The 24,391-nt window shown below is 55.3% G+C and overlaps 6 protein-coding genes across 6 annotated transcripts in view; 4 read left to right on the forward strand and 2 right to left on the reverse strand.

Moving 5' to 3' along the window:
• The window catches only part of PTSG_10095 (uncharacterized protein), a gene marked incomplete at its 3' end in the record, with an annotated part of 13,403 nt that extends 7,333 nt beyond the window's left edge, over positions 1–6,070 (forward strand). The window contains exons 14-19 of the mRNA XM_004988949.1: positions 283–1,084; positions 1,348–2,619; positions 2,802–2,962; positions 3,162–3,245; positions 3,550–4,239; positions 4,390–6,070. Coding sequence (XP_004989006.1) covers positions 283–1,084; positions 1,348–2,619; positions 2,802–2,962; positions 3,162–3,245; positions 3,550–4,239; positions 4,390–6,070 — 4,690 coding nt within the window. The remainder of the gene's footprint in view (positions 1–282; positions 1,085–1,347; positions 2,620–2,801; positions 2,963–3,161; positions 3,246–3,549; positions 4,240–4,389) is intronic.
• Positions 6,071–6,453: 383 nt separating this feature from the next.
• PTSG_10096 (uncharacterized protein) lies at positions 6,454–9,713 on the reverse strand. The gene is made up of 10 exons (XM_004988950.1): positions 9,562–9,713; positions 9,248–9,304; positions 9,020–9,083; positions 8,801–8,850; positions 8,406–8,486; positions 8,075–8,181; positions 7,707–7,744; positions 7,274–7,382; positions 6,937–7,039; positions 6,454–6,784 (listed from the first exon to the last, which is right to left on the reverse strand). The coding sequence occupies exons 1-10, from the start codon at positions 9,624–9,626 to the stop codon at positions 6,724–6,726; spliced, it is 735 nt and encodes a 244-aa protein (XP_004989007.1). The 5' UTR covers positions 9,627–9,713; the 3' UTR covers positions 6,454–6,723.
• A 21-nt stretch (positions 9,714–9,734) lies between these two features.
• On the forward strand, positions 9,735–15,187 carry PTSG_10097 (cryptochrome DASH). Its single transcript, XM_004988951.1, has 13 exons — positions 9,735–10,095; positions 10,349–10,419; positions 10,587–10,770; positions 10,996–11,063; positions 11,877–11,958; positions 12,277–12,420; positions 12,548–12,642; positions 12,842–13,068; positions 13,306–13,475; positions 13,679–13,757; positions 13,969–14,040; positions 14,242–14,505; positions 14,836–15,187. The coding sequence occupies exons 1-13, from the start codon at positions 9,994–9,996 to the stop codon at positions 14,934–14,936; spliced, it is 1,659 nt and encodes a 552-aa protein (XP_004989008.1). The 5' UTR covers positions 9,735–9,993; the 3' UTR covers positions 14,937–15,187.
• A 365-nt stretch (positions 15,188–15,552) lies between these two features.
• On the reverse strand, positions 15,553–19,751 carry PTSG_10098 (uncharacterized protein; the record flags this gene model as incomplete). Its single annotated transcript, XM_004988952.1, has 9 exons — positions 19,641–19,751; positions 19,255–19,317; positions 18,848–18,998; positions 18,400–18,651; positions 17,911–18,150; positions 17,520–17,728; positions 17,142–17,333; positions 16,891–16,923; positions 15,553–16,614 (listed from the first exon to the last, which is right to left on the reverse strand). Exons 1-9 carry the CDS (start codon positions 19,692–19,694, stop codon positions 15,553–15,555), a joined length of 2,256 nt encoding a protein of 751 aa, XP_004989009.1. The 5' UTR covers positions 19,695–19,751.
• A 99-nt stretch (positions 19,752–19,850) lies between these two features.
• Positions 19,851–21,302, forward strand: PTSG_10099 (uncharacterized protein; the record flags this gene model as incomplete). Its single annotated transcript, XM_004988953.1, has 4 exons — positions 19,851–20,165; positions 20,478–20,538; positions 20,940–20,961; positions 21,215–21,302. 4 exons carry the CDS (start codon positions 19,851–19,853, stop codon positions 21,300–21,302), a joined length of 486 nt encoding a protein of 161 aa, XP_004989010.1.
• A 175-nt stretch (positions 21,303–21,477) lies between these two features.
• Positions 21,478–24,391, forward strand: part of PTSG_12992 (uncharacterized protein) — a gene marked incomplete at its 3' end in the record, with an annotated part of 5,062 nt that continues 2,148 nt past the window's right edge. Inside the window, exons 1-7 of the mRNA XM_004988954.1 lie at positions 21,478–21,830; positions 21,974–22,039; positions 22,262–22,358; positions 22,524–22,568; positions 22,786–22,889; positions 23,096–23,206; positions 23,544–24,192. Coding sequence (XP_004989011.1) covers positions 21,747–21,830; positions 21,974–22,039; positions 22,262–22,358; positions 22,524–22,568; positions 22,786–22,889; positions 23,096–23,206; positions 23,544–24,192 — 1,156 coding nt within the window. The 5' untranslated portion in view covers positions 21,478–21,746. The remainder of the gene's footprint in view (positions 21,831–21,973; positions 22,040–22,261; positions 22,359–22,523; positions 22,569–22,785; positions 22,890–23,095; positions 23,207–23,543; positions 24,193–24,391) is intronic.

Genomic DNA, 24,391 nt, shown 5'->3' on the forward strand with positions numbered 1-24,391 from the left:
CCGCCAGTGTTCTCCCCTGAGCTCATGTGAGCCTGGCACCTATGTGTCACAACCAGCCACGGCCACAAGCGATCGGATTTGTGCCGACTGCGGCAGCAACACGTTTCAGCCGCTCTTCAATCAGACGACTTGCATTGTCTCAGACCCATGTTCCTCTCACGAGTTTGAGAAAACACCCATGACGCCCACTTCGAACAGAGTGTGTCTGCCGTTGTCTGTTTGTCATTTAGACACGGAGTACGAGGTGACGCCGCCCACGGCCACAACCAACCGCGTGTGCAGCGCCGTGCGCGAGTGCACCGCTGGGCAGGAGTACGAGACGCAGGCTCCGACGGCCACGTCCAACCGCGCCTGCGCCCCGCTCACCACATGCGACTTTGAGACGCAGTTTGAATCGCAGGTGCCAACAGCAACGAGCAACCGCGTGTGCACGCCGCTGTCGTCGTGCGACGCTGAGACGCAGTATGAGACCCAGGCACCGACACAGACGTCTGATCGCGAGTGCGAGGGCCTGGCGACGTGCGTTGCGGGCGAGTTTGTCGCCACGCAGCCCACGCCGACGTCGAACCGCGTGTGCGCCAGCTGCCCCGCAGGCACGACAGACCATGACAGTGACAGCGAGACGGCGTGCGTTGCGTGCCCGGCGGGCCACTTTTCAAGCGCAGGCTCCATCGGCCCTTGCTCGCTGTACATGTGCCCTGCTGGCACCGCCGACACGGACAGCAGTGCCAGTACCCCATGCGAGGCGTGCGATGGCACTTCGTCGTTCCAGCCCGCCGCGGGCCAGGCCTCATGCTTGCAGGTGACCACGTGTGTGGCTGGCGAGGAGGAGCAGGATGCGCCAACCGCCGTGAGCGACCGCGAGTGCAGGCCATGCCAGCTCGGCGTCACGTACAAGGCACAGCCGGGCCAGAACACCACCTGTGCAGCGGTGCGCACCTGCTTGGCTGGGGAGGAGCAGACGCTTGCGCCCACCCTCTCCTCCAACCGCGTGTGCACCACGTGTGGTCCCGGCACCTTCAAGGCCGCTGCTGGCCAGGCCACGTCTTGCATCGCCACCCAGAACTGCGCCCCAGGCTTCCAGGTGTGTGTGTGTGTGTGTGTGTGTGTGTGTGTGCGTAGTGTGTGTGTGTGTGTAGTGTGTGTGTGTTTGTGTGTGTGAACTTGTAGGTGGGGGCCGGAGCGCGAGGCACAAATCCTGCATGCCAGCCTACCCCTCGTCACGAAGGCATTGACAACTCCTCCAGCTGCCAGCTTCACGTATTCCAAGTCCCTTTTGTTGCTCACGCATGCTTCTCCCTCGTTTCCCACGCACCTATCGCCACATTCACCATGCCCTTTGTGCAGGAGTCTGTTGCGCCGACACCGGCGAGTGATCGCCAGTGTGAGGCGTGCCCTACCGGCACCTTCAAGTCCACCACGGGCCAGGCCACTTGCACGGCCCACGCCACGTGCGACACCGACACGCAGTACCAGACAAAGGCGCCTACCACGTCGACCAACCGCGAGTGCGGCCCGCTCACAGACTGTGGTACCGGCGAATGGGAGGAGCGTGCGCCAACAGCAACGAGTGACCGCGTGTGTGAGTTGTGCGACTCATGTGAGGATGAGGGCCTGACACAGGCCACCGCTTGCACGGAGACCGCCAACACCGTGTGCGAGAACTGCGACACGTGCAACCCGGGCTTCTTCGTGTCGTCGCCGTGCACGTCCGTGTCTCAGACTGAGTGCACGGAATGTGCAGAGTGCGGTGCCGACCAGTACCAGACACAGGAGTGCCGCGTGTCGACAAACACACAGTGTGCACCGCTGACCACGTGCACCGCGAGCCAGTATGAGACAGTTGCTCCCACTGACACCTCCGACCGCGAGTGTGCTACGCTGACAACGTGTGTCGTTGGGCAGTACGAATGTGTGGCTCCCACGGAAACCTCCAACCGGCAGTGCTGCGCCATTGCGCAGTGCGACGTGGGCGAGGAGGAGGCCGTGGCGCCAACAGCGACCAGCAACCGCCAGTGTCAAAACTGTACAGCCGGCACCACGGACGACGACGCCAACGGCGCAACACCATGTGTGCAGTGCCCAGCCGGCACGTTTGTGCCCGAGGGCCGCACCGGCGACTGCAGCGCATACCGCTGTGCACCGGGCACTGTCGACGCCGACCAGCTGCCCAGCACGCCATGCACGCCTTGCAGTAGCGGTGTCTCGTTTGCACCGACATCTGGTCTCACGGCGTGTGTTGCCGTGTCGGACTGCCCCGCCGGTGAAGAGGAGTCTGTGCAGCCCACGCTCTCCAGCGACCGCGTGTGCACCGTGTGTGCTGCGGGCACCTTCAAGGAGGACGCTGGTCAGGACGACTGCATGACAGCATCGACGTGTGCATCAGGCACGCAGTACGTTGCCCAACCGCACACGCCCACCAGCGACACCGTCTGCGCCAACGTGACGCAGTGCACAGCCACCCAGTACCAGACGGTTGCTCCCACAGCCATGTCCGATCGCCAGTGCCGCAACCTGACGGTGTGCGAGGCCAACGAGTACCAGACTCGTGCCCCCACCGCCACCACGGACCGCCAATGCGCCACCGTTCGCGCCGCGTGCAGCATGGACGAATTCGAGGTGCGTGTGTGTGCGTGTGCGTGTGTGTGTGTGTGTGTGTGTGTGTGTGTGTGTGTGTTTGTGTGTTTGTGTGTGTGTGTTTCGAAGTGCCTGTGGTGAATTGCCATTGTGCTTGTTGTTTGCATTCATGGTACCACATGCCCTCACTCACCTTGGTTACGTTTCTCTTTCTTTGTGCACAGAGTGCTGCGCCGACGGCCACCAGCGACCGCGAGTGCACGCAGCTCACGACGTGCCGCGCGCAGCAGTACGAGGCACGCGCACCCACGCCTTCAACGGACCGTGAATGCATCTACTGGACAAACTGCACAGCAGCCCAGTTCCAAGTCACCGCACCCACATCGTAAGTTGGGCACACATAAAACGTGACATGGATTTTGTTCCTTCACTCGAAGTCTGTTGCATCTTGCCCTGCGTCATCAGCGTTTGCAACCCGCACAAGCGCACACACATGCATATGCATTCATGTACCCAAACACAACCACACACGCAAACACACCCCTTCTCACCCTTGTCGTGGAATACGGAATGTATGATGACAGGGTGTCGGACCGCGTGTGCGCCAACCTGACAGTGTGCACTGCCACTCAATTCGAGGCCGTTGCTCCCACAACCACAACAAACAGGTGCTTGTCATGGCATGTCAGAGCGTGTGTGTTTGTTTGTTTGATTGATTTGAACCATGTCCCTTTGGGTTGTTGCTGATGTTGATGGTATGATTGGTTTTGGCGCTCCCCCCCCCCCAATCTCTATGCTTGCCATCACCCTCGTGCGCACCAATGTCTGTTCACTTTCGATCCCCATATTTCCATGCCCCATTTCACACACATGCACGCACACACACACGCATACACACCCACACACACACAACGCTTCCTGTCGCGTTTCTGACCCTTCTTCCACCTCATCCACTGCATTCTTCCCATGTAGGGTGTGTGAGTCGTGCACGGCTTGCCCTGGGGGCACACACTACGAGATGACCCCCTGCACGGCGTCTGCGGATGCCACCTGCGCCATGTGCAGCACGTGCAGCGGAGACACGTACGCCTCAGCAGCATGCAGCGAGACGGATGACACCACGTGCACTGCATGCACGCAGTGCGTTGACGGCAGCACGTTTGAGTCTTCGCCGTGCTTGGCGCATGACGACCGCGTGTGCCTGCCTTGCACCGTGTGCAACGTCACAACAGAGTACGTTGGGCGGGCGTGCAATGTAACCAGCGACACGCAGTGCCTGCCGTACACGACGTGCGCCGTCGATGAATACGAGCACGTTGCGGTAACCCGCACTTCGGACCGACAATGCTTGCCGCTATCGGTGTGCACGGAGGTGCAGTTTATCAGCGCTGTGCACACGACCACAAGCAACCGCGTTTGTCAGGACGTGCGATCATGCGTGCGTGAGCTTGAGTATGAGGCAGCTGCCCCAACACCAACGACCGACCGCGTGTGCGAGGCCGTTGCTGTGTGTGTTGGGGATGAGATTGAGGTGATGGGGCCGACGTCCACGTCCAACCGCGTCTGCCGGTTGGTTGATCAGGCTGTTGGCGACAGGAACAAGACGTCGCTCGTGCTGCCGCTGGTGGCTGCCGTCATTGCCGCCCTTGTCATTGCACTGCTGTGTTGCTGCTGCTGTGGGTGCTGTGGCGACTGTTGCCAGAGCTGCTGTGGAGACTGCTGTGCTACTTACTGCGGGTGTTGCCCTAGCTGGTGCTGTTGCGCATGTTGCGCTTGCTGCCCTGCGTGTGTGTGCTGCGTGTCTCACAACAGCACTTCCGTTGGTGTCCCCATCAAGCATTCGGGACCCCTGCCGCATGTTGGCATGAAGGCCAACCCTTTGTACAGCGGAGCAGCAGCGAGCGGTGTGCACGCTGGTGCCCTCTCCGGTGCGCTGTGGCTCCAGCGTGACAACACAATCACAGGTACGCAGGAAACAAGCGTGGACGACATGAGGATGGTAGACATTGGGCTGACGGGGGCGTCGACAAGCGACGACCAGGTGCCGGATGCACTATCGCAGCGCGAGTTCCTGCGAGTCGCCTCCAAGAGGCGCGCAAACGGGTGGTTCACCCTGAAGCGTCAGAGAAGGGCTGGCACCACTGCGCCGGCAGCGTCACGATCAGCAAGTGCATCAGCGGGGACCGGTCTGGTGAAGATGGGATTGCTGACTGGCCGAGATGCTCAGCAAGGAACACGATCGTCCATGCGCTCATCTGCGCACTTCCTGCCTGGCTTGTCCGCGTGGGCACGCGAGGATACCGGCATTGAAGCCATGCTGGGGGCAGCCAGCAACGGTGGTTTTGAACGGATCCCCGTTGCCAGCAGCACTGTGAGCACAACGAGCGGAAGCGCAGCGTGCAGCAGCCGCATCAGCAGCAGCGGAGCCAGCGATGTAACTAGCATTCACAGTGGCAGCCGCAGCGGTGGCAGTGGCAGTGGCAGCCAGGAAAGCTTGGATAGCAATGCATGGGCAAACGGCGGGCACGACAATGACGAGTTGCTCACGTTTGATGAGCTGGCGATGTTTGACCACGACGCCGCTGATAACCACACACCTGGTGCTGCGAATGCACTGGCGCCCAGCTCACACGTGCCAGGCACGGTGTCATCTGGCCATGAGGAGGCCGATACCGATGGGGATGATGACGAGGTGTTATCACTTGGGGATCTTGCAGACATGGACGACCGTGGTGAGCCAGGAACTGCTGACGGAGACTTGGACGAGCCTGCCACGTGGCTGCCAGCTGCCACCAGCGCTGACGACAAGCACACCGAGAACATGTGGGATGTAGCAAGTGTTGGCGAAGGTGGCGATGAAAGCAGTGATGACCGGGAGTATGTCGAGGTCGACGCAATGGCGACCTCGTCTTCAAACGCGCACGCCTACGCTTTTGCAACGCCCACAAACATCCCCGTTGCCAACTACATGGAGGTGCCAGACGCCGCAGGTTTGAAAGGGGACGACGAATACGTGTACTTGGGCAGGGACCAGCTTGCCCAGGGAGGTGCGCAAACGGAGGGTAACGAGTACAGTCGCGTGTATGGCACAGCTCGCGAGACTGACGTTGCAGCCGACAGCGACTACTTTGAACCGCGCGGCGGTGACGACGATTACAGCCACGACGGCAGTGCATGGCGTCCTGGCAATGATCCTGTGTATGGGTTTGTTGTTGGCGGTTGCGGCAGCGATGCTGCTGGCGATGGGGATGACACAGACACGGAGACCGTCACCGCAAACAGCGGCCAAGACTCTGACGATGGTGATCCCGACGATGACGACGATGACGTGCTTGAGTTGTCTGACTTGGCCATGTATGACACGCTGGATGTATCGACAATGGCCTCTGCACAGTGGCTGGCTGATGGGCAAGACGCTGGTCCATCCTCGACACGTGATCGGCGTGACAGAATTGAAGAACAGCACATCTATGACAAGCTGAAGCGCCGTTGAGGCGTCCGCTCCGTCGTGTACATCTGTCAAGCAGAAGTGCTGGTTTTGGGAAGAAGGGAGACTGTTGTTGTTGTTGTTGTTTGTTGTTGTTGGTTGTTGTTGTTGTTGTTGTTGTTGTTGTTGTTGTTGCTGTTGTTGTTGTTGTGGTGGTGGTGGTGGTTGTACAGTGGTGTGATGGAAAAACAGAATTTGTAGGTGCGTGTCTGCGTTTGTGTGGCTACCTTTTCTTGTTGTGCGACTCTTGTGTGTGTGTGTGTGTGTGTGTGTGTGTGTTCATTGCAGTTAGGGTGTTGCTGACACACATGAGCACTGCCGTTGTTCTTGTTTGATCGTGTGAATGAACACTTGACGTCACGCGCCGCAAGTGTTGGCCTCTTTTTTCACACATTTTTATGCTTTCCAGTTTTGCTTTCTTTGCTATTTTTCTCAGTCTCGCTATGGTTCGTTAGGCCCTTGTTGCATACACAAGAACGAGAGCAAGCAAGCATGCGCAAAAGTCGAGACGGAAAGCGGCTCTGGCACAAGATGGCACAGAGAGCGGGAGGGACACACTGGAGTGTACATGTGTTCGTGTGAGTTGGAGCTTCAGCGCAATCAACACCACATGACATCATTCATGGGATGACTATTGTAAAAACGTCACAGCGGCACCCTCAATCAGAGTCAGAGTCTGATGATGTGTTGTCAAATTGAACTCCCGTCGCCTTGCCCCTCCTGTACAGTGCAGTTGTGTGTGTGTGTGTGTGTGTGTGTGTGTGTGTGTGTGTGTGTGTGTGTGTGTGTGTGTGTGTGTGAGTGTCATCCTCGACATCATGGGTGTTAGCAATGGCATTCACGTGCATGCGCACACAGTCGCAGAAACGAACCTGCGGTCGCTGGGGTTGAGCAAGTTCCTGTATCCGCCTTTGCGTGCCGGTGCTGAAGTATGCGCGCGTTTGGACGCGTGATCCCCCTCATCGTTGTCGTCGTCTTTGACGAGACACAAAGCAGCAGCAGCAGCCGCATGTGAACCAACACATTGCGACACGTGTGAGTGAGTGTGAGTGAGTGAGTAAGTGTGTGAGTGTGTGAGTGTGTGAGTAAGTGAGTATGTGTGTGAGTGTGTGTGAACGTGTGCGTGTGGACCATGCGTATGTGTGCGCGTGAGTGCTCCTCGTCCCTTCTCCTCGTGCCACCATTTGGCTTCCGACGACACAACAGCACCTTCGTGTGTATCTGCTGCGTAGGTGCCCAGTGTCGCTGTGTAGTCCTCATCAAAGGAAGTGTCCAGCGTTGACGACGCTGCCTGCTGCTGGGCAGCCAGCAGTTGCCGCTGTCGTGTCAATATGCGTGCGTGCGTGTGTGTGTGTGTGTGTGCGTGCGTGTGTGTGTGTGTGCGTGCGTGCGTGTGTGTGTGTGTGTGTGTGTGTGTGTGTGTGTGTGTGTGTGTGTGTGTGTGCGCGTCGTGTGTGTGTGTGTGTGTGTGTGTGTGTGTGTGTGTGTGTGTGTGAGCGCAAGCGTGCGATCGGAGATGCGATTGTGTACATGTAGGTGTATTCGCGCGTTCATGATGGGAAGGGCGTCGTGCGCTGTTCATTGTGCGCGTGCATTTCATACAAACGCCAATTGCAACGCATGCGCAAGTGCTTCAACAAACCCGACAGTCGTGTAAGCTATCCATTGTCTTGTTGTACACTGGTGAAGTAAATTATTAGTCACGTGTTGGGTGGGCAACGATGAGAGATGAGCGCACAGCCGTCTTCATGTTTTCGCGAGCAGAATGACACATGAAAGCCTACACACACAAGCCTACACACACAAGCAAACACGAAGCACGCACGCACGCACGCACGCACGCACGCACGCACGCACGCACGCATACATTAATGTCATGTGCAAGCATCGAAAGCAAACACACAATGCTCACTCACGTCAAACACAGGGTAACGCATACACACACAGGGTAACACATACACACACCATCCCATAACACGAAGCACTTCCAGTGCTGTGACCACAACTCACGAGGACTGGACGTTCCCTCCGCCATTCGCAGCAGGACGGCTTGGACCTGTCGTACTGCATCGTCCCCATGAAGCGTTTCAAGCTGATACACAAGATCATCACTCGCGCTAACCTCAAGAAGCCAGGAGAGGGAAAGAGGGAATAAGTCTGCGTGAACGTGTCGTGTGTGTATGCGCGTTTGTGTGTGTGTGTGTGTGTGTGTGTGTGTGTGTGTGTGTGTGTGTGTGTGTGTGTGGTGTCGTGTGCCATGTGTGCGTCATGTGCGTGCGCGCGCGCTTGTTTGCGCATGTGCACGTGGAGCATTTGGCCATGTCTAGTATCGGGGGCCTACCCAGGTCGTTGAATTTTGACGATGCATTGACCAGAACCACCGAGCGCGATGTGCACATCTCTCTCCGCCACGAACGCCTTCCTGCAGCGGTATGTTCGGCAATGAGGCAGTGAACGTTTGGTGGTGGAAGGTTGAGGTGGCGTGGCCAACTGTGGACGAAAGGAAGACAAAACATAAGCAAAAGAAAGGGAGAAGCAACAACCCGAAACATATAAACTCCTGTCAGATCACAGACACACAACCATACACACGAACACGCACACAGACTCACACACACACACACACACTCACTCACGCACGGACACACACACACACACACAGACACACACATGCACACACACAGACACGCACAGACACACACACACTCTCTCTCGCATGCATGTCTTTGAACGCACCGAATTGTTTCAAAATATACACGCCAGCTATCGATCCGACACGCGGTGCGCTACGATCAACGGCACAGTGGGCAAAGTGTACGCAATTCGATGAGTGTGCATGGTGTGTGTGTGTGTGTTTGTTTGTGCTTTTGTGCTGAAAACATCGCAAGTGCTTGCGATTCCGCATGAAACAGCAATGGAGCTCGACAGGGGGACACGTCAGCAAGGCGGACATACGTGTTGGTTCAGAGATGCAACGTCAAAATGGTGTGCCCATGTATTGCGGAGGCCATCTGTTACTCTTCAACACAACTCACCATGGTCAATTCGGTGTACATGACGGTGAGGGATTGGAGTGAGATACAATGAAAGAACAGTCCTGCACAGCGACATTGTCAACACACACAGCGACATTGCCATTACACACAGCGACAGAGCAATCGTGTGAAGCGAATTGTAACTCACGACATCGTCCACGTAGGACGCCGTGCGCCATGTAAATAAACATGGCAGATGTGTGGGCTATCGTGTCAACATGGGTGCACAACAAACAGTGTGCGTTTGTGGAAAGTTTGAGTTTACGAGTGTGTGCACAATCTAGGCACAGACAATCCCCACAAAACCAACCACGCACCAGGGTCGGTGCATGTGCCTATGTGCGGCAGTGCACCACACTCCAAACACACACACACACACGCACACACACACACGCACATACGTGCACGCCTTACAATTTGGGTACGACCACACCAAACGGGCCACATTGTACTTGTACTTACACTCCACTGAGCGTCAACGTTGCGTGAAGGTTGTCTGCCCGCTGCTCTTCACAGGTCACGTCCATGCTCCTGGTGTCCTGTCTTGTCTGCACTGCTTCCTGCTGTATGTTTTGTTTGGGTGTGGCTGGAGCACTGCGGTTACTGAAAATCTATTGGTATCTTTTACGACATTTCTGGCGCACTTCACGAAGACAACCCACCAAACGCTGTCTGTTGTTGCAATGCCAGAAGCGAGAGAGGAGACACAGCCGCAATGTGTTGCAGCCCCTCGTGTGATGGTGGGCTGCGGTGGGCTGCATAAGCCTTTACAAGTACATTTACACCCACGAGACGTGAGAGAAAAGATACAGAACCCCCGCCAAGTGCAAGCAGAATCGGAGCAAGAGAGTTGGAGTGGGAGACACGAGAGTGTGCAGCGTGCACCTGCCCACAATGTCGTCCTCTTCATCCAAGGCAGTCCGCCCGGCAGTAGTTTGGTTCCGTGGATCAGACCTTCGCATCCATGACCATGAGCCATTGCTGGAGGCAGCCAAGGTACATTCTTTGTATGTGTGTGTGTGTGTTGTGCGCGCGCGCGTGCGTGAGTGTGTGTGTGTTTGTGTACGTATGTGTGTGTGTGCGTGTGTGTGTGTGTGTGTGTGTGTGTGAGGGGGAGGCTTGAATCCATTCGTGTCTGCATTTGTACGAGTTGAGGCTGCCATCAACGCTCTGCGCCTATGGCACAATACAGACGCGCGTCCTCTTCGTTGATTTCGTTTTCTTTTCTCGTGCATGTCCATGGCTCTAGGCAAGCAAAGGCCACGTTGTGCCCGTGTATTGCTTTGACCCGCGGCAAGTCGGACCAGCTGCGAAAACAAGGTGCTTTCTTTCCAGTGTGCCCTCGGCTGTTGTGAGAACCTTTCTTTTTTTTTTTGGCTCGGCTGCTTGTGATGAGCAACGGCGTCACATATCTGCTCCGCCGTGCAAGCCAGTGTAAGCATGCACTCACATTGACACGCACGCACACGGCGTGGATTGCACGCCAGGTGTGGGCAGTTCCCCAAATGCGGGTGGCAGCGCACGCGCTTCATTGTCGAGTGTGTGGAGGACCTGCGCCGTAACCTGCAGCGCCTTGGCAGCAACCTCGTTGTCCGCGTCGGCGAGCCAGAGGAGGTCATCCCAGACATTGTGTCCATCACGGGCGCAACCGAGGTGTTTGGACAGAAAGAGGTCAGTTGGCTGTGCATAAACACGCGTGTGAAGGAGTTGTGCCTGTGTGAGAGAGAGAGAGTATATATGTGAGTTGATGTATGGTGGTGATGTATGTACGTGCTCTCTCGTGTCTGCGTATGTGTATGTGTGTGTGTGTTTCTGATTGTGCCGGTATGTACCTGCATTCACGTGTGAGGGTTTTTTTCTGCACGTGCGTGCTGACATGGCGTTGCCATTCTTCAGGTATGCTCGGAGGAGACCGGCGTCGAACATCGCCTGGCAAAACGCCTTTCTGTCCCTCTCACCTTGAGGTTGGTGGCCGGTGGAAGAAGGAATGGGTTGTGTCTGTGTTTGAGGATATGAGAAAGAGGGAGGGAGGGAGGGCGTCACACACACACATACACATTGAGCGTCTCTCTCTCTCTCGCTGAATCATCTCGTCATCTCTCGTATTGTCAGAGTACAACGTGAGTCGCATACCTCCGTATTGACCATGCAAAGATCCCGGAGTCCCGAAGTACTCGAAACAACGCAAGCGACCAGAGCACGTATATCTGGCTCCCAAACGCTTTTTCCTTTCATTTTTGTCTCATTCTCTCACATTTACACACATACATACACACACATACACTACACATATACACGACACATATACACACGCCAGAGATGCGGGTGACTGTACCCGGCGACTGCGACGATGCCGAGGTTGGCCTGTGGTTCACGCATTCGGAGGAGCAGGCGCAACAGATTATTCAATTTGCAAAGTAGGTGTTGGTTTGTTGGCGCACGTGGTGAGGTGACGGGGAGGAGAAGGAATAAGATGGCATGCCGGGCAAGCCGAAGCAGCGTCATCTCCCTCCCTCTTCATTTCAACACACACACACACACTCACACACTCCCTCTTTCTCTCTCTTTCTCTTTCTCTCTTCTCTCTCTTCTCTCTCTCTCTCTCTCTCTCTCTCTCTCTCTCTCTCTCTCTCTCTCTCTCTCTCTCTCTCTCTCTCTCTCTCTCTCTCTCTCTCTCTCTCTCTCTCTCCTCTCTCTCTCTGTCGTGACTTTGACCACATCTTCAGCCTCAACAATGCCTCTCTTCCCCCTTTCTCCCGCCGTGTTGTCTACGCCAGGTGGGGTGCAATTACGCTGTGCCATCGCGATGATCTCCCATATGAGCGCTCCTGCAGCGACTTGCCAGGAGTCTTCTCGCAGGTACAGCACTTGTGTTGCCCATGGACGATGTGTGTGTGTGCACGTACAAGGTGATTTCTAAAAAGCGGCACACACACATATACACACACACACGAAAGCAAACACGCACTCTCTTTCCCTTGTGGCCGTTGCGCCATGAAGACTGTTTGTGTTGGCCGGCATTCAGAACGACCATCAGCCTCCTCGTGAACAATCCCACATCGCATTTCGCAACCATCACCAAAGTCATCGTTGCCATTCTCACCACTGCAACCGCCACCACCATCGCCAACATCATCGCCACCATCGCCATCATCGCCATCATTGCCATCGTTGCAGTTCCGCAAGGCAGCAGAGGCATGTGTGCCCATCCGTCCACCGCGCCCGCCGCCGCCATCGCTGCAGCCGCTGCCGCAACCCATCGCCGGTGACCCGGGTCACGTGCCACCTGTTACGCAGCTCAGCCCAAACGCCCCAGCGAAGGTGTGACCGCCTTTTTCCTGCATTGATATGCTCATGCCTGTGCGCTACATTTGCTTTCGACACGTCCCCAACACACACATGCACACTCACGCATCCCCTGGCCCTGCGTCACATACCATACCTGCAGGCAGATGAGCGCGGGGTTCTCACATTTGTCGGCGGAGAAACTGTTGCCCGCACACGTGTCAAGCACTACCTCTGGGATACAGACTGTATCGCAACGTACGTGCATATGTGTGAGTGGGTGCGTGTATGCTATGTGCACATGCGTATGTGTGTGTGTGTGTGTGTGTGCTCTGCTCGTGCGTAAAGCACATCCGTGTCGTGTGCCTGATTGTTTGTTGTCTTTTGTCCTTGATCAGTAACGCTATGACCCTCATCCTCACCCAAACAAATACCATCCCCACCATCGTCGCTGCAGATACAAGGACACACGCAACGGACTCGTGGGCGCAGATTACTCGTCCAAGTTTTCTCCCTGGCTGGCACACGGCTGTGTCAGTGCAAGGTGGATCCACAGCGAAGTCAAGCGCTATGAGCGGGAGCGGGTGAAGAACAACAGCACGTACTGGCTCGTGTTTGAACTACTGTGGCGTGATTACTTCCGCTTCGTTGCCCTGCAACACGGCACAGCCATCTTCAAAGAAGGTAGCCTGAACTCGGGCGGCGGAAGGACGGATGGCATACTGCTGACGTGTTGTTTGCTGGAGGGATTGCGCCGCTTCTCGTGAGACCAAGCGAACGCGTTGTTTGGGCCTCTTGGTGCTGTCAGTGCGAAGCGCTCACACTCACACAATCATCTCCTCATTCGTGTGTGCATACACACAAACACACGCACGAATGCATTGGCATGCATGTATTCTCTCATGCGCGTGCGCGGATCAGGTGGCGTGCAGCGCAAGGGCATTGCCTGGCGCCACAGTCCTCTTGACTTGTCTGCGTGGCAGGAAGGGCGGACCGGGTTTCCCTTTGTTGACGCCAATATGCGGGAGCTTGCCGCCACCGGTTTCATGAGCAACAGAGGCAGGCAAAACGTCGCTTCGTTCCTGACAAAGGTGAGCTCCAGCCATATGCATTGATACTTTCACGCGTATGGATGCACGTGTTTGTTTGCTTCCTCTTTTTTTAAGTGTTGGCTTAGTTGTTTGGTTGTTTTTGTGCGTGTTTAATTGCTTCCACGCGTGCGTGCACTTGTGGTTTGTTGGCACGTTCGTCCATGTCTTCTCTCCTGACTGCTGTGATTATTCACGACCACCAGGATTTGCTGATTGACTGGCGGCTTGGCGCTGAGTGGTTTGAGTCCCTCCTCATTGACCACGACCCCTGCGCAAATTACGGTTCGGCTGCTTGCGCGTGTGCGTGTGTGTGTGCGTGTGCGTGTGTGTGTGTGTGCGTGTGTGTGTGTGATATTTGCAGGCTCTGGTTGTCATTCTTGCACAATGACACTCCTCTCCTCCTCCTCCACTGCATTTCGTGACACTGTGCGGCACTCCCTCCCCCACGCTGCGTTCGCTCAATTGCGTCGAAATAATGCCCGCGCCTCTCCAGGCAATTGGAACTATGCCGCTGGAATTGGCAACGACCCCCGCCAGGGCCGACACTTCAACGTCATTCGTCAAGGTGGGCCTGTTGTCATGCACGCATTGACTGTAACGGTTGGCGCTTACTTCAGTTCAAAATGACACACACACACACACACACACACACACACACACACACACACACACACACACACACACACACACACACACACACACACACACACACACACACACACCCGCGCGCACCCGCGCGCACCCGGGCATGTTCACTCCGCCACAGCCAAGACGTACGATCCTGCAGCCGAGTACGTGCACCTGTGGGTGCCAGAGCTGAAACACCTCCCCGCGCCGTTTGCCCACACCCCATACCAGGCGCCCCATGGTGAGCTAGAGGCTGCCGGTGTTGCCTTGGAAAAGTCGTACCCGCGCCCAATTGTTGCCAGTCTGGATAACGGTCGCATTCCCATCCGTGGCGGCGCAGCCAAGATGTATAGCGCTGGGAAGCCGTTCAAGGGGCCAAAGTGGATGGACAGGGACGGACAAGGTTTGTGTGCGCGCTCGCCCTTGTGTCTGCTATGGCTGCGCTTGCTCGCCTGTTGCGGTGTGAGACAATGCTTCGGTGGGAACGGGGGTTCTGCTATCAGGTGGTACTGATCTGAAGAGTGAGCAGCAACAGCCATCGCCATGCCTCACATGGCTTGTTGGCGTTCTGCTTAAGCACACACACACAGACACACACACACACACACACACACACACACACACACACACACACACACACACACACACACACACACACACACACACACAAATTCGGCTCACTCAAACACGCTCACGTATCCTGTCTGTTTGCTCTGCGTTGCTTGAAAAATAGAAGCAGGCAGCAACACCAGCGATGGCGGGGGACGCAGCCGCTCAGGGAAGCGCAGAGGCCGTCACAATCGAAAGCCACGCGTTCAAGGCGGCTGGTCATAGTGTTGCGGTGGATGGACGTGTGGTTTGATGGGTTGCTCGCTGTTTGTCGCTCGCTGTCTTTCCCGTTGTACCTGATTGTTGGTGACAAGCTCATGTTCATGTGTCTGAGCATGCGGGCTGCTGGTTGACGTTTATTGTAGCATAGACAGCATTGAATACGAATAGCAATCGGTTCTTGGATCTCCGTCTCGAGCAACAACCATGAATGAATCACATCACCATCAAATCACCACCACCACAATGAAAAAGCATCACATCATTCACCACAAAAAAATGCCACCACAAACTAAAGTCAATCACCACCACCCACCACAACCATGAATGAATCACATCACCATCAAATCACCACCACCATGAATGAATGAATCACATCATGTCATCAATCACCATCAAATCACAACCATCACCACCAGGAACAAACATCATTCACCACAAACCAAACGCAATCACCGTCAAATCACCACCACCACCACCACCACAATGAAAAAGCATCATTCACCACAAACAAACACCATCACCCACCACCACGATCACCATCAATAAATCACATCATAAGTCACCACCATCACCACTACCGCCATCAATCACCATCAAACATCATCGCTCAGTGCAACCATCAGGCAAACAGGGTGGCCCTCTCGCACCTGTGGATGGCGGCGTCGACACGGTGCACAATCGCGTCGTCGGCCCCCTCCGCCAACAGCCGGCCCCGCTCCTTCGTCAGCAGCTCAACAACACGCTCCCGCGCACAGAAAACCTGCTGAGCAAACTCGCAGCCGAAGATATCTGGGCTGGTGGAGCATGCTCGTGCCCATGAGAACATCAGGGACTCGAAATCATCGCCTGCCTCTCGCTTGAGCCTGCGCATGCGGCCAAACACGCGCGCTGGCCGCTCCAGGTAGTCCGTGATGAGGCCGGAGGGCAGATCCGTGCCCAGGTCCTGGGTCATGTCGAAGTCGATGATGCTGGTGCGCCCATCCGGACCAATGACGATGTTTTCGTTCCGGACGTCACCGTGGCACAGCCCTTTGCGCAGCAGGCGCAGCAGCTGTTCCACAGGCTCGTCAATCTGCTCAATCCGCGTTGGCCGCTGGTCCACCCACGTCTTGCCAAGGTAAGGGGCATCGAGCACGCACTGGCCCTGGGGCATGGGGCCGACGCGCACGACGTTGATGCTCGGGTGGGCAATCTTCCAGGCGCGCAGGATGTTGTCTGCGTCGCGTTCTGGCACTTCCTTGAGCACGCGGCTGTTGAAGATGCGCACGTTGGGCTGCGGCGCGTAGAATCTGGTGACGAACAGACGGTGCTCGGCTAGAGCGCTCTCCTCGCACGGCCAGTCCTTCTTCGCAACGCCGTACAGCGGTGGGCACGCATACGCGTCCGCGCCATCGCCATCACCAGCGCCATCGCCATCGTCCAGGTACAGCAGTGCCAGCTGATGCGTGGCGTCGCCGGCGTCGCTGGTGTCGCCATCGCCATCGCCATCACCATCACCAGCGCCATCGCCATCGCCATCGTCCAGGTGCAGCAGTGCCAGCTGATGCGTGGCGTCGCCGGCGTCGCTGGTGTCGCTGGCGTTGTCGGAGCTCTTGCCTTCCATGTGGCGGGACAGGGCCTGGAAATAGGCAATGCGGTCCTTGCTCAGCAGGACGTCGAGGATGGCCGGCATAGTCTCAATCTGGCAGTGCAACCCGTGGCAGCGCAACAGCATGTGGCGCACACATGCATGAGTCAAGCGGAGACACAACCAACAGCAAGACCAAGCCATAGGCACACACACACACGCGCGCGCGGGCGAGAGAGAAAGAGACAGAGACAGAGAGAGAACGCAGGAGCACGTGGCAAGCAGGGGATGAAAGAGTAATGTAGGTGCTCAGAAGTACGTCATGGACACACGCATGCAAACACGCAAGCAAAGACAAAGGCAAAAGCAAACGCATGCATGTGTTCACACCTTTGCGTCTTTGAGAAGCGGGATGCGATAAATCTGAAGGCATTTACACACGCACACACACGCGCGCACATCGTGTGTCGTACACAAACAGCGCACAACAGGGTGAGAAGTGAAGAAAGCTGACACACAGGAAACACATTCAAATCAAGCATTGACACACACACACACACACACTCATGCATTCAGATGCACGCAAGCACATGCACACACACGCACATGCGATGAAGGAACACAGCACACAACGCTGTTACCTTTTCCAGGTCCTGGTGGTCGCGGGTCAAGACATATGCGAAGACACTGACGGTGTTGCCAGTGACAGTGATGCCAAAGGGGAAGGGCAGCCCAACAGCGCGGCGTGGGAGCGCCTTCGTGGCATGTGACGCGTATTCGTCCAGCTGCGCCATGGCCTCCACTTTGTCGAGCGGGAGGCCACTTCTCTTGAACTGCATCGAAAACAACATGAATCGTGACAGAATGTGTGTGTGTGTGAGTGATGCGAAGGAAGCATGACACGTCGTGTGAGTGCGCGGAGCATGCGTGTGCGTGTGTAATGAGAGCAGGTGTGCATGTGTGCGCCGTGTTGTTGAAGTTGTTGTGTTGGCTCGATAAGGATGAAGAATGGGGCATACCTCGCACAGGAGAGGGAAGACAAAGGTCCATGTATCCTGGAATATGAAGGCCAAGTCAACTCGAAACTCGGGGTTGTGTGCGAATGGTGCCTGAACGATGAAGCGTGGGGTCGCCAAGGGCCACTTGCGTGTTTGAATGTACACTTGAAGATTCACTTGAAAGTCGCTCTGCATGATGCCTTCACAGTCCGTATACAGTTTGGGCCATGCTGATAAGACGACAGTGCAGAACACGATAAGCTTCGGAATTCAAGACAGTGGCACAGGAAAGCCCTTCTCCCCCCCCCACACACACACACCTTCGTAGTGCACATTGATACACACGCACGTGAGCCAACACAAACACAACCACCTTGTGTGGTGCAGTACAAGCACAGAGTAGCAAACGCACTTTTGGTGCAGGAGGCGACGCTGGCGGTCAACTCGTCCTTGATCCTCTTCGTGGCACGGAACACGCGTGCATCCACTTCGCCAAACATCCGGTCGTTCATGACAATCGTCCTCTTCTCAGCCATAGTTGCTGACTTGCGGCTCCAAGACCGAGACGATGAGGTCGAAGCCTGGCTGCGCGGTGTCGCCAAGCTTCTGGCAATCTTTCCCACTTCGCTTGGCGCAAGCGGCCGCCACAGGTCTGCACGTGTGCGTGTGTACGTGAATGTAAGGGTGTATGTATGTGTACGAATGTATGCAAGGGTAAGGGTGTGTATGTGCGTGTATGTATGCAAGGGTAAGGGTGTGTATGTAAGGGTAAGGGTGTGGCTAAATGTGTGCCAATGTGTGTGTGCAACGCAGGTACACACGTCAGCAAGCACTCGCGTGTCTGTGCTCCAACTTGTGCAAGAATGTGCATGTATGTGTCGTGTTGCTGCGGCCATCGTACCTGCGCGCTGCTGCTTGAGGTTGCTGTCAATCGTTGGAGCTGCACACGTGACACTACCCTCCTCCAACGCGGCCTCAACAGTCACTTCATCAAAGCTGCTGATGGCTGCCTTGAGCATCCGTTGCAGATCATCCGGGATCATACCAATGACCTTATGTACGCGATACGGAATGCGCTTAAACTGCTGCTGGAGGTCCACCCGCTTGAAATTGACGCCCTCAGGGTAGCGGGCAGCAAAGGCCTCGTCCGATTCTGGTTTGTGGTACGTTCATGTGCGGGACAGTGTGAGCAGGCGCTGGAATAGACAAGCAGTGCACAACAATGCACGAACACTGCGCACCTGCCATACGTTGACATGTAGCACGGCACAAGACATGGCAACACGTGCACACGGCAAGATGTGCTTGTCAATGACATGTAAGGGAAGCACAAGGCACAAGGCACCAACCCGATGCATCGCGAATGACATCTCCCAGCGAGACAGCGCTCTCTTTGCTGGCCAAAGCTCTCTCCTCGTCGCTGGTCAACGCGTTGCTTGTTGCCTCAATGATCAGGAGGCGGAAGCCCAAGAAGGCTAAGCAGCGCCGCAAGACGTCCGTCTACGTGGAGGCGGCACAAGAACAAGCAAGTGTGAGCCGAGAGATGGTTGTATTACATCGCTCGTGTTGACAAGAGTACACGCGCAAATGCGCATACACACGCACGTACGTGCATACATACATACACACATGCATACATACATACATACATACATACATACATACATACATACATACATACATACATACATACATACATACATACATACATACATACATACATACATACACGTATGATGGCCGAACAAGAACCCACCTCGGCTCTGCTGAGCGTTCTTGGCATGTCCTGGCCCTGTTCCTGTTCGCCCTGCTGCAGCGACTAGTTATGAATGCAGGCCACGAAACACGTGATGCCGTGAGCTGGGATGAGCTGTGTGTGTGTGTGTGTGTGTGTGTGTGTGTGTGTGTGTGTGTGCGCGCGCGGATACAGGCAGGCGTTCGTGGATGGAAGAGGTGCGGGGAAAGAAATGAACAGGGTTGCATGCACAAAAGCAAGCGCAGCTTGTGTTGACCAAGTCGACAAGAGAGACTGATCGACAAGAGAGACTGATCGACAAGAGAGACTGATCGACAAGAGAGACTGGTCGACAAGAGAGACTGGTCGACAAGAGTGAGAATGCAAGCAAGCCCCAAGCTACTCACTGGCGCGGGCGATCCACGCGCACTGCTAGCAATGGTGGTCGTGCTGGTCGCCATCGTGTCTTTCGTGAGCTTGTTGTTGTGTGCAGTCTTTGCAACGTCTGTCGATTCAAAAGATTGGCGGAAGAAGATTGCTTGAAATCTTCCACCAATCGAATCATCGACTGACTTCAGTCTTCACTCAAACAAACCGCAAACACAACAACAAACATCATGCCAGCAAACGGCAAGAGGAGTGCCTGGATGATCGCTGGCGGTGATGATGCTGGTGGTGATGGTGATGGCGAGGTGGTGGAAGCAGCCGCTGTGGACACTGACGATGTGGATGAGAGCAACAGAGGCGGGGACAGCACAGATCCCGTTGCTGATCGCAAAGAGCTGAGGGCGTGGTACGCATTTGATTGGGCCAACAGCGCATACGCCACCGTTGTTGTGGGCGGGTACCTGCCGCTGCTGCTTCAAGCCTTGGCGCTTGAGCACGCAGGCTTCCCTGACATGTGCCCAAACCTCATCACCAACACCACAATGGTGCGCAGCGAAGTGCACTTGAGCGTGTATACGTGCATGAAACTCCCTTTGTGTGTGTGTGTGTGTGTGTGTGTCTGCGTGTGTGCGTGTGAGTGTGTTTGCCTGAGATGGGGAGCAAACGTGCAAATGAATCCCGCAGGAGTGCCGAGCTTGACACTGGAGTCCGTTCCTGTCTGATTTTGCATTTCATCCGTTTGCTTGCAAATTTGTGATAGCTTGCTTGCCTTGCTTGTTGCTTGATGTGATGATCACGTGTTCACATCAGTTGGTGGTTCCACTGCCCTTTCCGAACTGGCTGCATTGTACGCACAGATTCTGCAGGCGTTTCCAAACAGCACATCCCAGTTTGCATACCTGGACTTTGTTCGAAAGGGTGAGCCGTCTCTTTTTGTTGCTTTGTGTGTATGTGTGTGTGTGTGTGGTGTGTGCGTGAATGAGCGTCTTTGTGGATGCTGCTGTTGTCGTTGTTTCTGCTTGTACGATGTCTCTGTGTGTGAATGAATGTCTTTGTGTGTGCTGTCGTTGTTGTTTCTGCGTGCACAGTGTCCCTCTGTGTGCGTGTGTGCGTGCGTGTGCATGCGACATGTTTGCTTGTACAACAACAGATGCTCCGTGCATGACGCAACAGAACACAAGCACCCAGCCCTGGTGGTGCAAAGATCCTTCACCCAGGGACAATTGCAGCCTGATGACACCCTCACACGCTATACACACACACACACACATACACACACGTGCGCGCATGTACAAATGCACACATGTATGTTTGCACAGGCATCTCCAGCTGCGCCGACACGTGCGTGAATGGGCTCTGCGAAGGAATAATCATACAGAAACCGCATCACGCTTTGTCACTTCAGCATTGCTCGCCGCTGTTCTCTTGCACAAGCGTGACAACGCACTGCCAGGAAGCCAGCCAGTTCCTCCCACAGTGCTGCCCTTTGTCTCCACTGCCTCTTCCCTCTCTTCTGCTGGGTGCACCTGTTTACTGCCTGCTGCTCTACTGCGCGCATGTCATCCCCATGGCACACGTGCTGTGTGCGTGTCAGCGAACAAAGCTACAAAGCGCTCCTCAGCCCGACAAAAGCAACACATGCACCAGCACCGCAGCAAGCGAAGAAGCAAGCCAGCAAGTAGGTGTTAATCACACACACACGAGCAAGAACACCTGCAGTGACAAGTGCGTCGACCCATCCCATGAAGAAGCAAGCTCGCTCTCCCCGCATCATGCGTGAGTGCGTGCGAACAACATCACAACAACTGTGATTGGCCTTGAACGCGGCTGTTGCTGCGCAATTGTCATCGTGGGTGACGAGTGGAGAAAAGCAATCAGTGAAGATGATGGGGCAGAGGAGATGCAAGGTCAAACAGTAAGCAAGCGAGCAAGCAAGAAGCATGGCGACGCCTCAACAATGCAAGAAGCAAGAGACCACAAGAAGCAAGCGAGCAGCAATAACTGGTGCGTGTGCGAGCTCTCCATTTGCGCATCCTCTCGTCCTTTCACGCACGACCACAGTATCTGAGCAGGCAACGAAGGAGACAGGCAGGCTGCTGCTGTGACAGAAGACACGAAGACCAAGGATGACACAGACGAGGGTTGTGGCGCCAGCGCTGGCACTGCTTTTGCTGGTCATCACCGGCCACGGCCACATCGCCCAAGCACAGGTGAGAGATAGCGTGTGTGCGCGTGTTCCTTCTGTGTGCGTGTGCGTTTGGTTCAGCTCTGGCTTCATCGCTGCGCACCGGCGCTCACGATCCCAACTCCACCCGGCTCCGCCATCCTCTGTGTTGATGTTTGACTCTGGAAGGAGGAGTTGGAAGGGCAGCTTCTGCTGGGCATGGTTCTGGATCCGCAGGAGTTCTTTGACCTGGTGGTTCGTTGAGCAAGCATGCCGCTGTGGTTGCGCTCACCTTGTTGCGGTCATGTGTCCGCTTACTCGCCGAACGGTCGCACCATGTGCGCCCACAACCACATGTGCCCATGCACTCCTGTTTGCACATTCACGTGCATACAACACACATACACGCACATACACGCACACACACACACCAACGCGCGCACTCACGATGCGTCATGGTACATGACCACATCATAGAACCTGGACTCGTGCGCTTCCCTGACTCCAGCCAGCAGTGGCTTCTACTTTGAATCTGGCCAGACCACTGGCATCTCCATGCCCCGCTGCACGCTTGGTGTGTGGGTATGTGTGTGTGTGTGTGCGTATGTGTATGTGTATGTGTGCGTATGTATGTATGTGTGTGTGTGTGTGTGTTCACTCCTCCCTTGATGGCTGATGCTTCGATTTCGAATGCTCAGCACTCATGCCAACTCCAACTTGGCTCCTTCATCGTCCGCAGGTGGCACCTGCCTGTGTCGCGACCTGCAGGAATGCTCTGGCGGAGGTGTGTTATCTGAAGCACGCGTGTGGGAGACATGGCGGGAAGCGCCGCATCCAACAGTGCACACACCAGCACGCACAGCGTGTCTTGTCTGTCTGTCTGTCTGGCTGGCTGGCTGGCTGGCTGGCTGCCTGTGCATCTGTTCATCTGTTCATCTGTGCCTCCTCTTCACTCACTCTCTCACTTTCTTTCTGTCACATGCACTCACATACAAACACAGGGTGCATGGCGGTGTATCCGTGCACGGTGGGCGGTGGCGTGGTGCACGAGGAATGCCTGGCGGTGACAAACTGCACGCAGCAGCCGTTCGACACCACAATTCAGGTGTGTTTGTGTGTGTGTGTGGATATGTATGTATGTATGTATGTATGTGTGTGTGTGTTTGCGACTGACGTGCTGTCGGTTACAATGTCCATGATGATGATGATGATGATGATGTCCATCATGATGATGATCTTGTACGTGCAACCAGGACCGCCATGCCTCACTGGATCACACACACGCACGCACGCACATGCGCACCGCGGCAGGTGGATGTGGAGTGCAACCGACAGAACTTGACAGACCGCAGCAGCACCGAACTGGACGAGTTTGGTGCCAAGTGGAAGGCGGCACTTGCAGAGGACTGCAACATTGGGCGGGTACAGACTGGCCTGTGGAGTGATTTGCTGATGCACATGTGCAGCTCATGGCTTTGTTGGCCCTGTTGGCATGTTCGTGCACGCACACATGCGCACATGTTCACAACACGTGAGGACGTTCTTTGGTACTGGCCACACACACACACACACACACACACACACACACACACATGCCACGATGAACGAAAATGCCCGCGTACACACAGGCGCACATGTATGTCTCCCTCTCTCTCATCCGCGTACACGCGCGCACACGCATACACACGCACACACATACACACGCACATACGTATGCGTATGCGCACGCAACACGACCCTGCACGTGTGTGTCGTACAGGTGTGCCGGTACTTTGGTGATGATAGCTCATCCATCACTGTTCAAGATTACAACACGTTTACAACTACGATCCTCAATGCGGCACAGGCCAGTCCGTTGCAGACATGTGCTGCTGGTGGCGACTTTCGCTTCAATCGCTGCACTGTTGTCAGCGTCGAGGTGGTGGGGGACTCGACAAGCAGTGCAACCACCACGACAACCACTACAACGACGACAACTGTCACAAGCACGACAACAACCACTACCATGTCAACAACAACTGTGGTGTCGACTGTGTTTACCACAACGACGACGACTTCAACAACTACAACTACAACAACTACAACTACAACGACAACTACAACTACAACTACAACTACAACAACAACTACAACTACAACAACAACAACAACAACAACAACAACAACAACAACAACAACAACAACAACTACAACAACTACAACTACTACTACTACTACTACTACTACTACTACAACAACTACAACTACAACTACAACAACTACAACTACAACAACAACAACAACAACAACTACAACAACTACAACTACAACTACAACAACTACAACGACAACTACAACTACAACTACAACTACAACTACAACTACAACTACAACTACAACTACAACTACAACAACAACAACTACGACAGGTACGAGTACTACGACTAGTGCGACTACAGGTGGACGACTGAGGACAACTTCTGGGGGGAGAGCAGCTACGGTGGGTGAGCAAGAACAGGTACGGGGACTAGAACGACCAGCAACTGCGGACGGGGGGGGGCAAGGACGACGAGTGCGAGTGTGTAACACGTACAACAGACATGGTGCGTACTTTTTGCAGTTGGGGGG

The sequence above is a fragment of the Salpingoeca rosetta genome (genome assembly GCF_000188695.1).
Source record: "Salpingoeca rosetta unplaced genomic scaffold supercont1.32, whole genome shotgun sequence".
Taxonomy (NCBI): domain Eukaryota; class Choanoflagellata; order Craspedida; family Salpingoecidae; genus Salpingoeca; species Salpingoeca rosetta.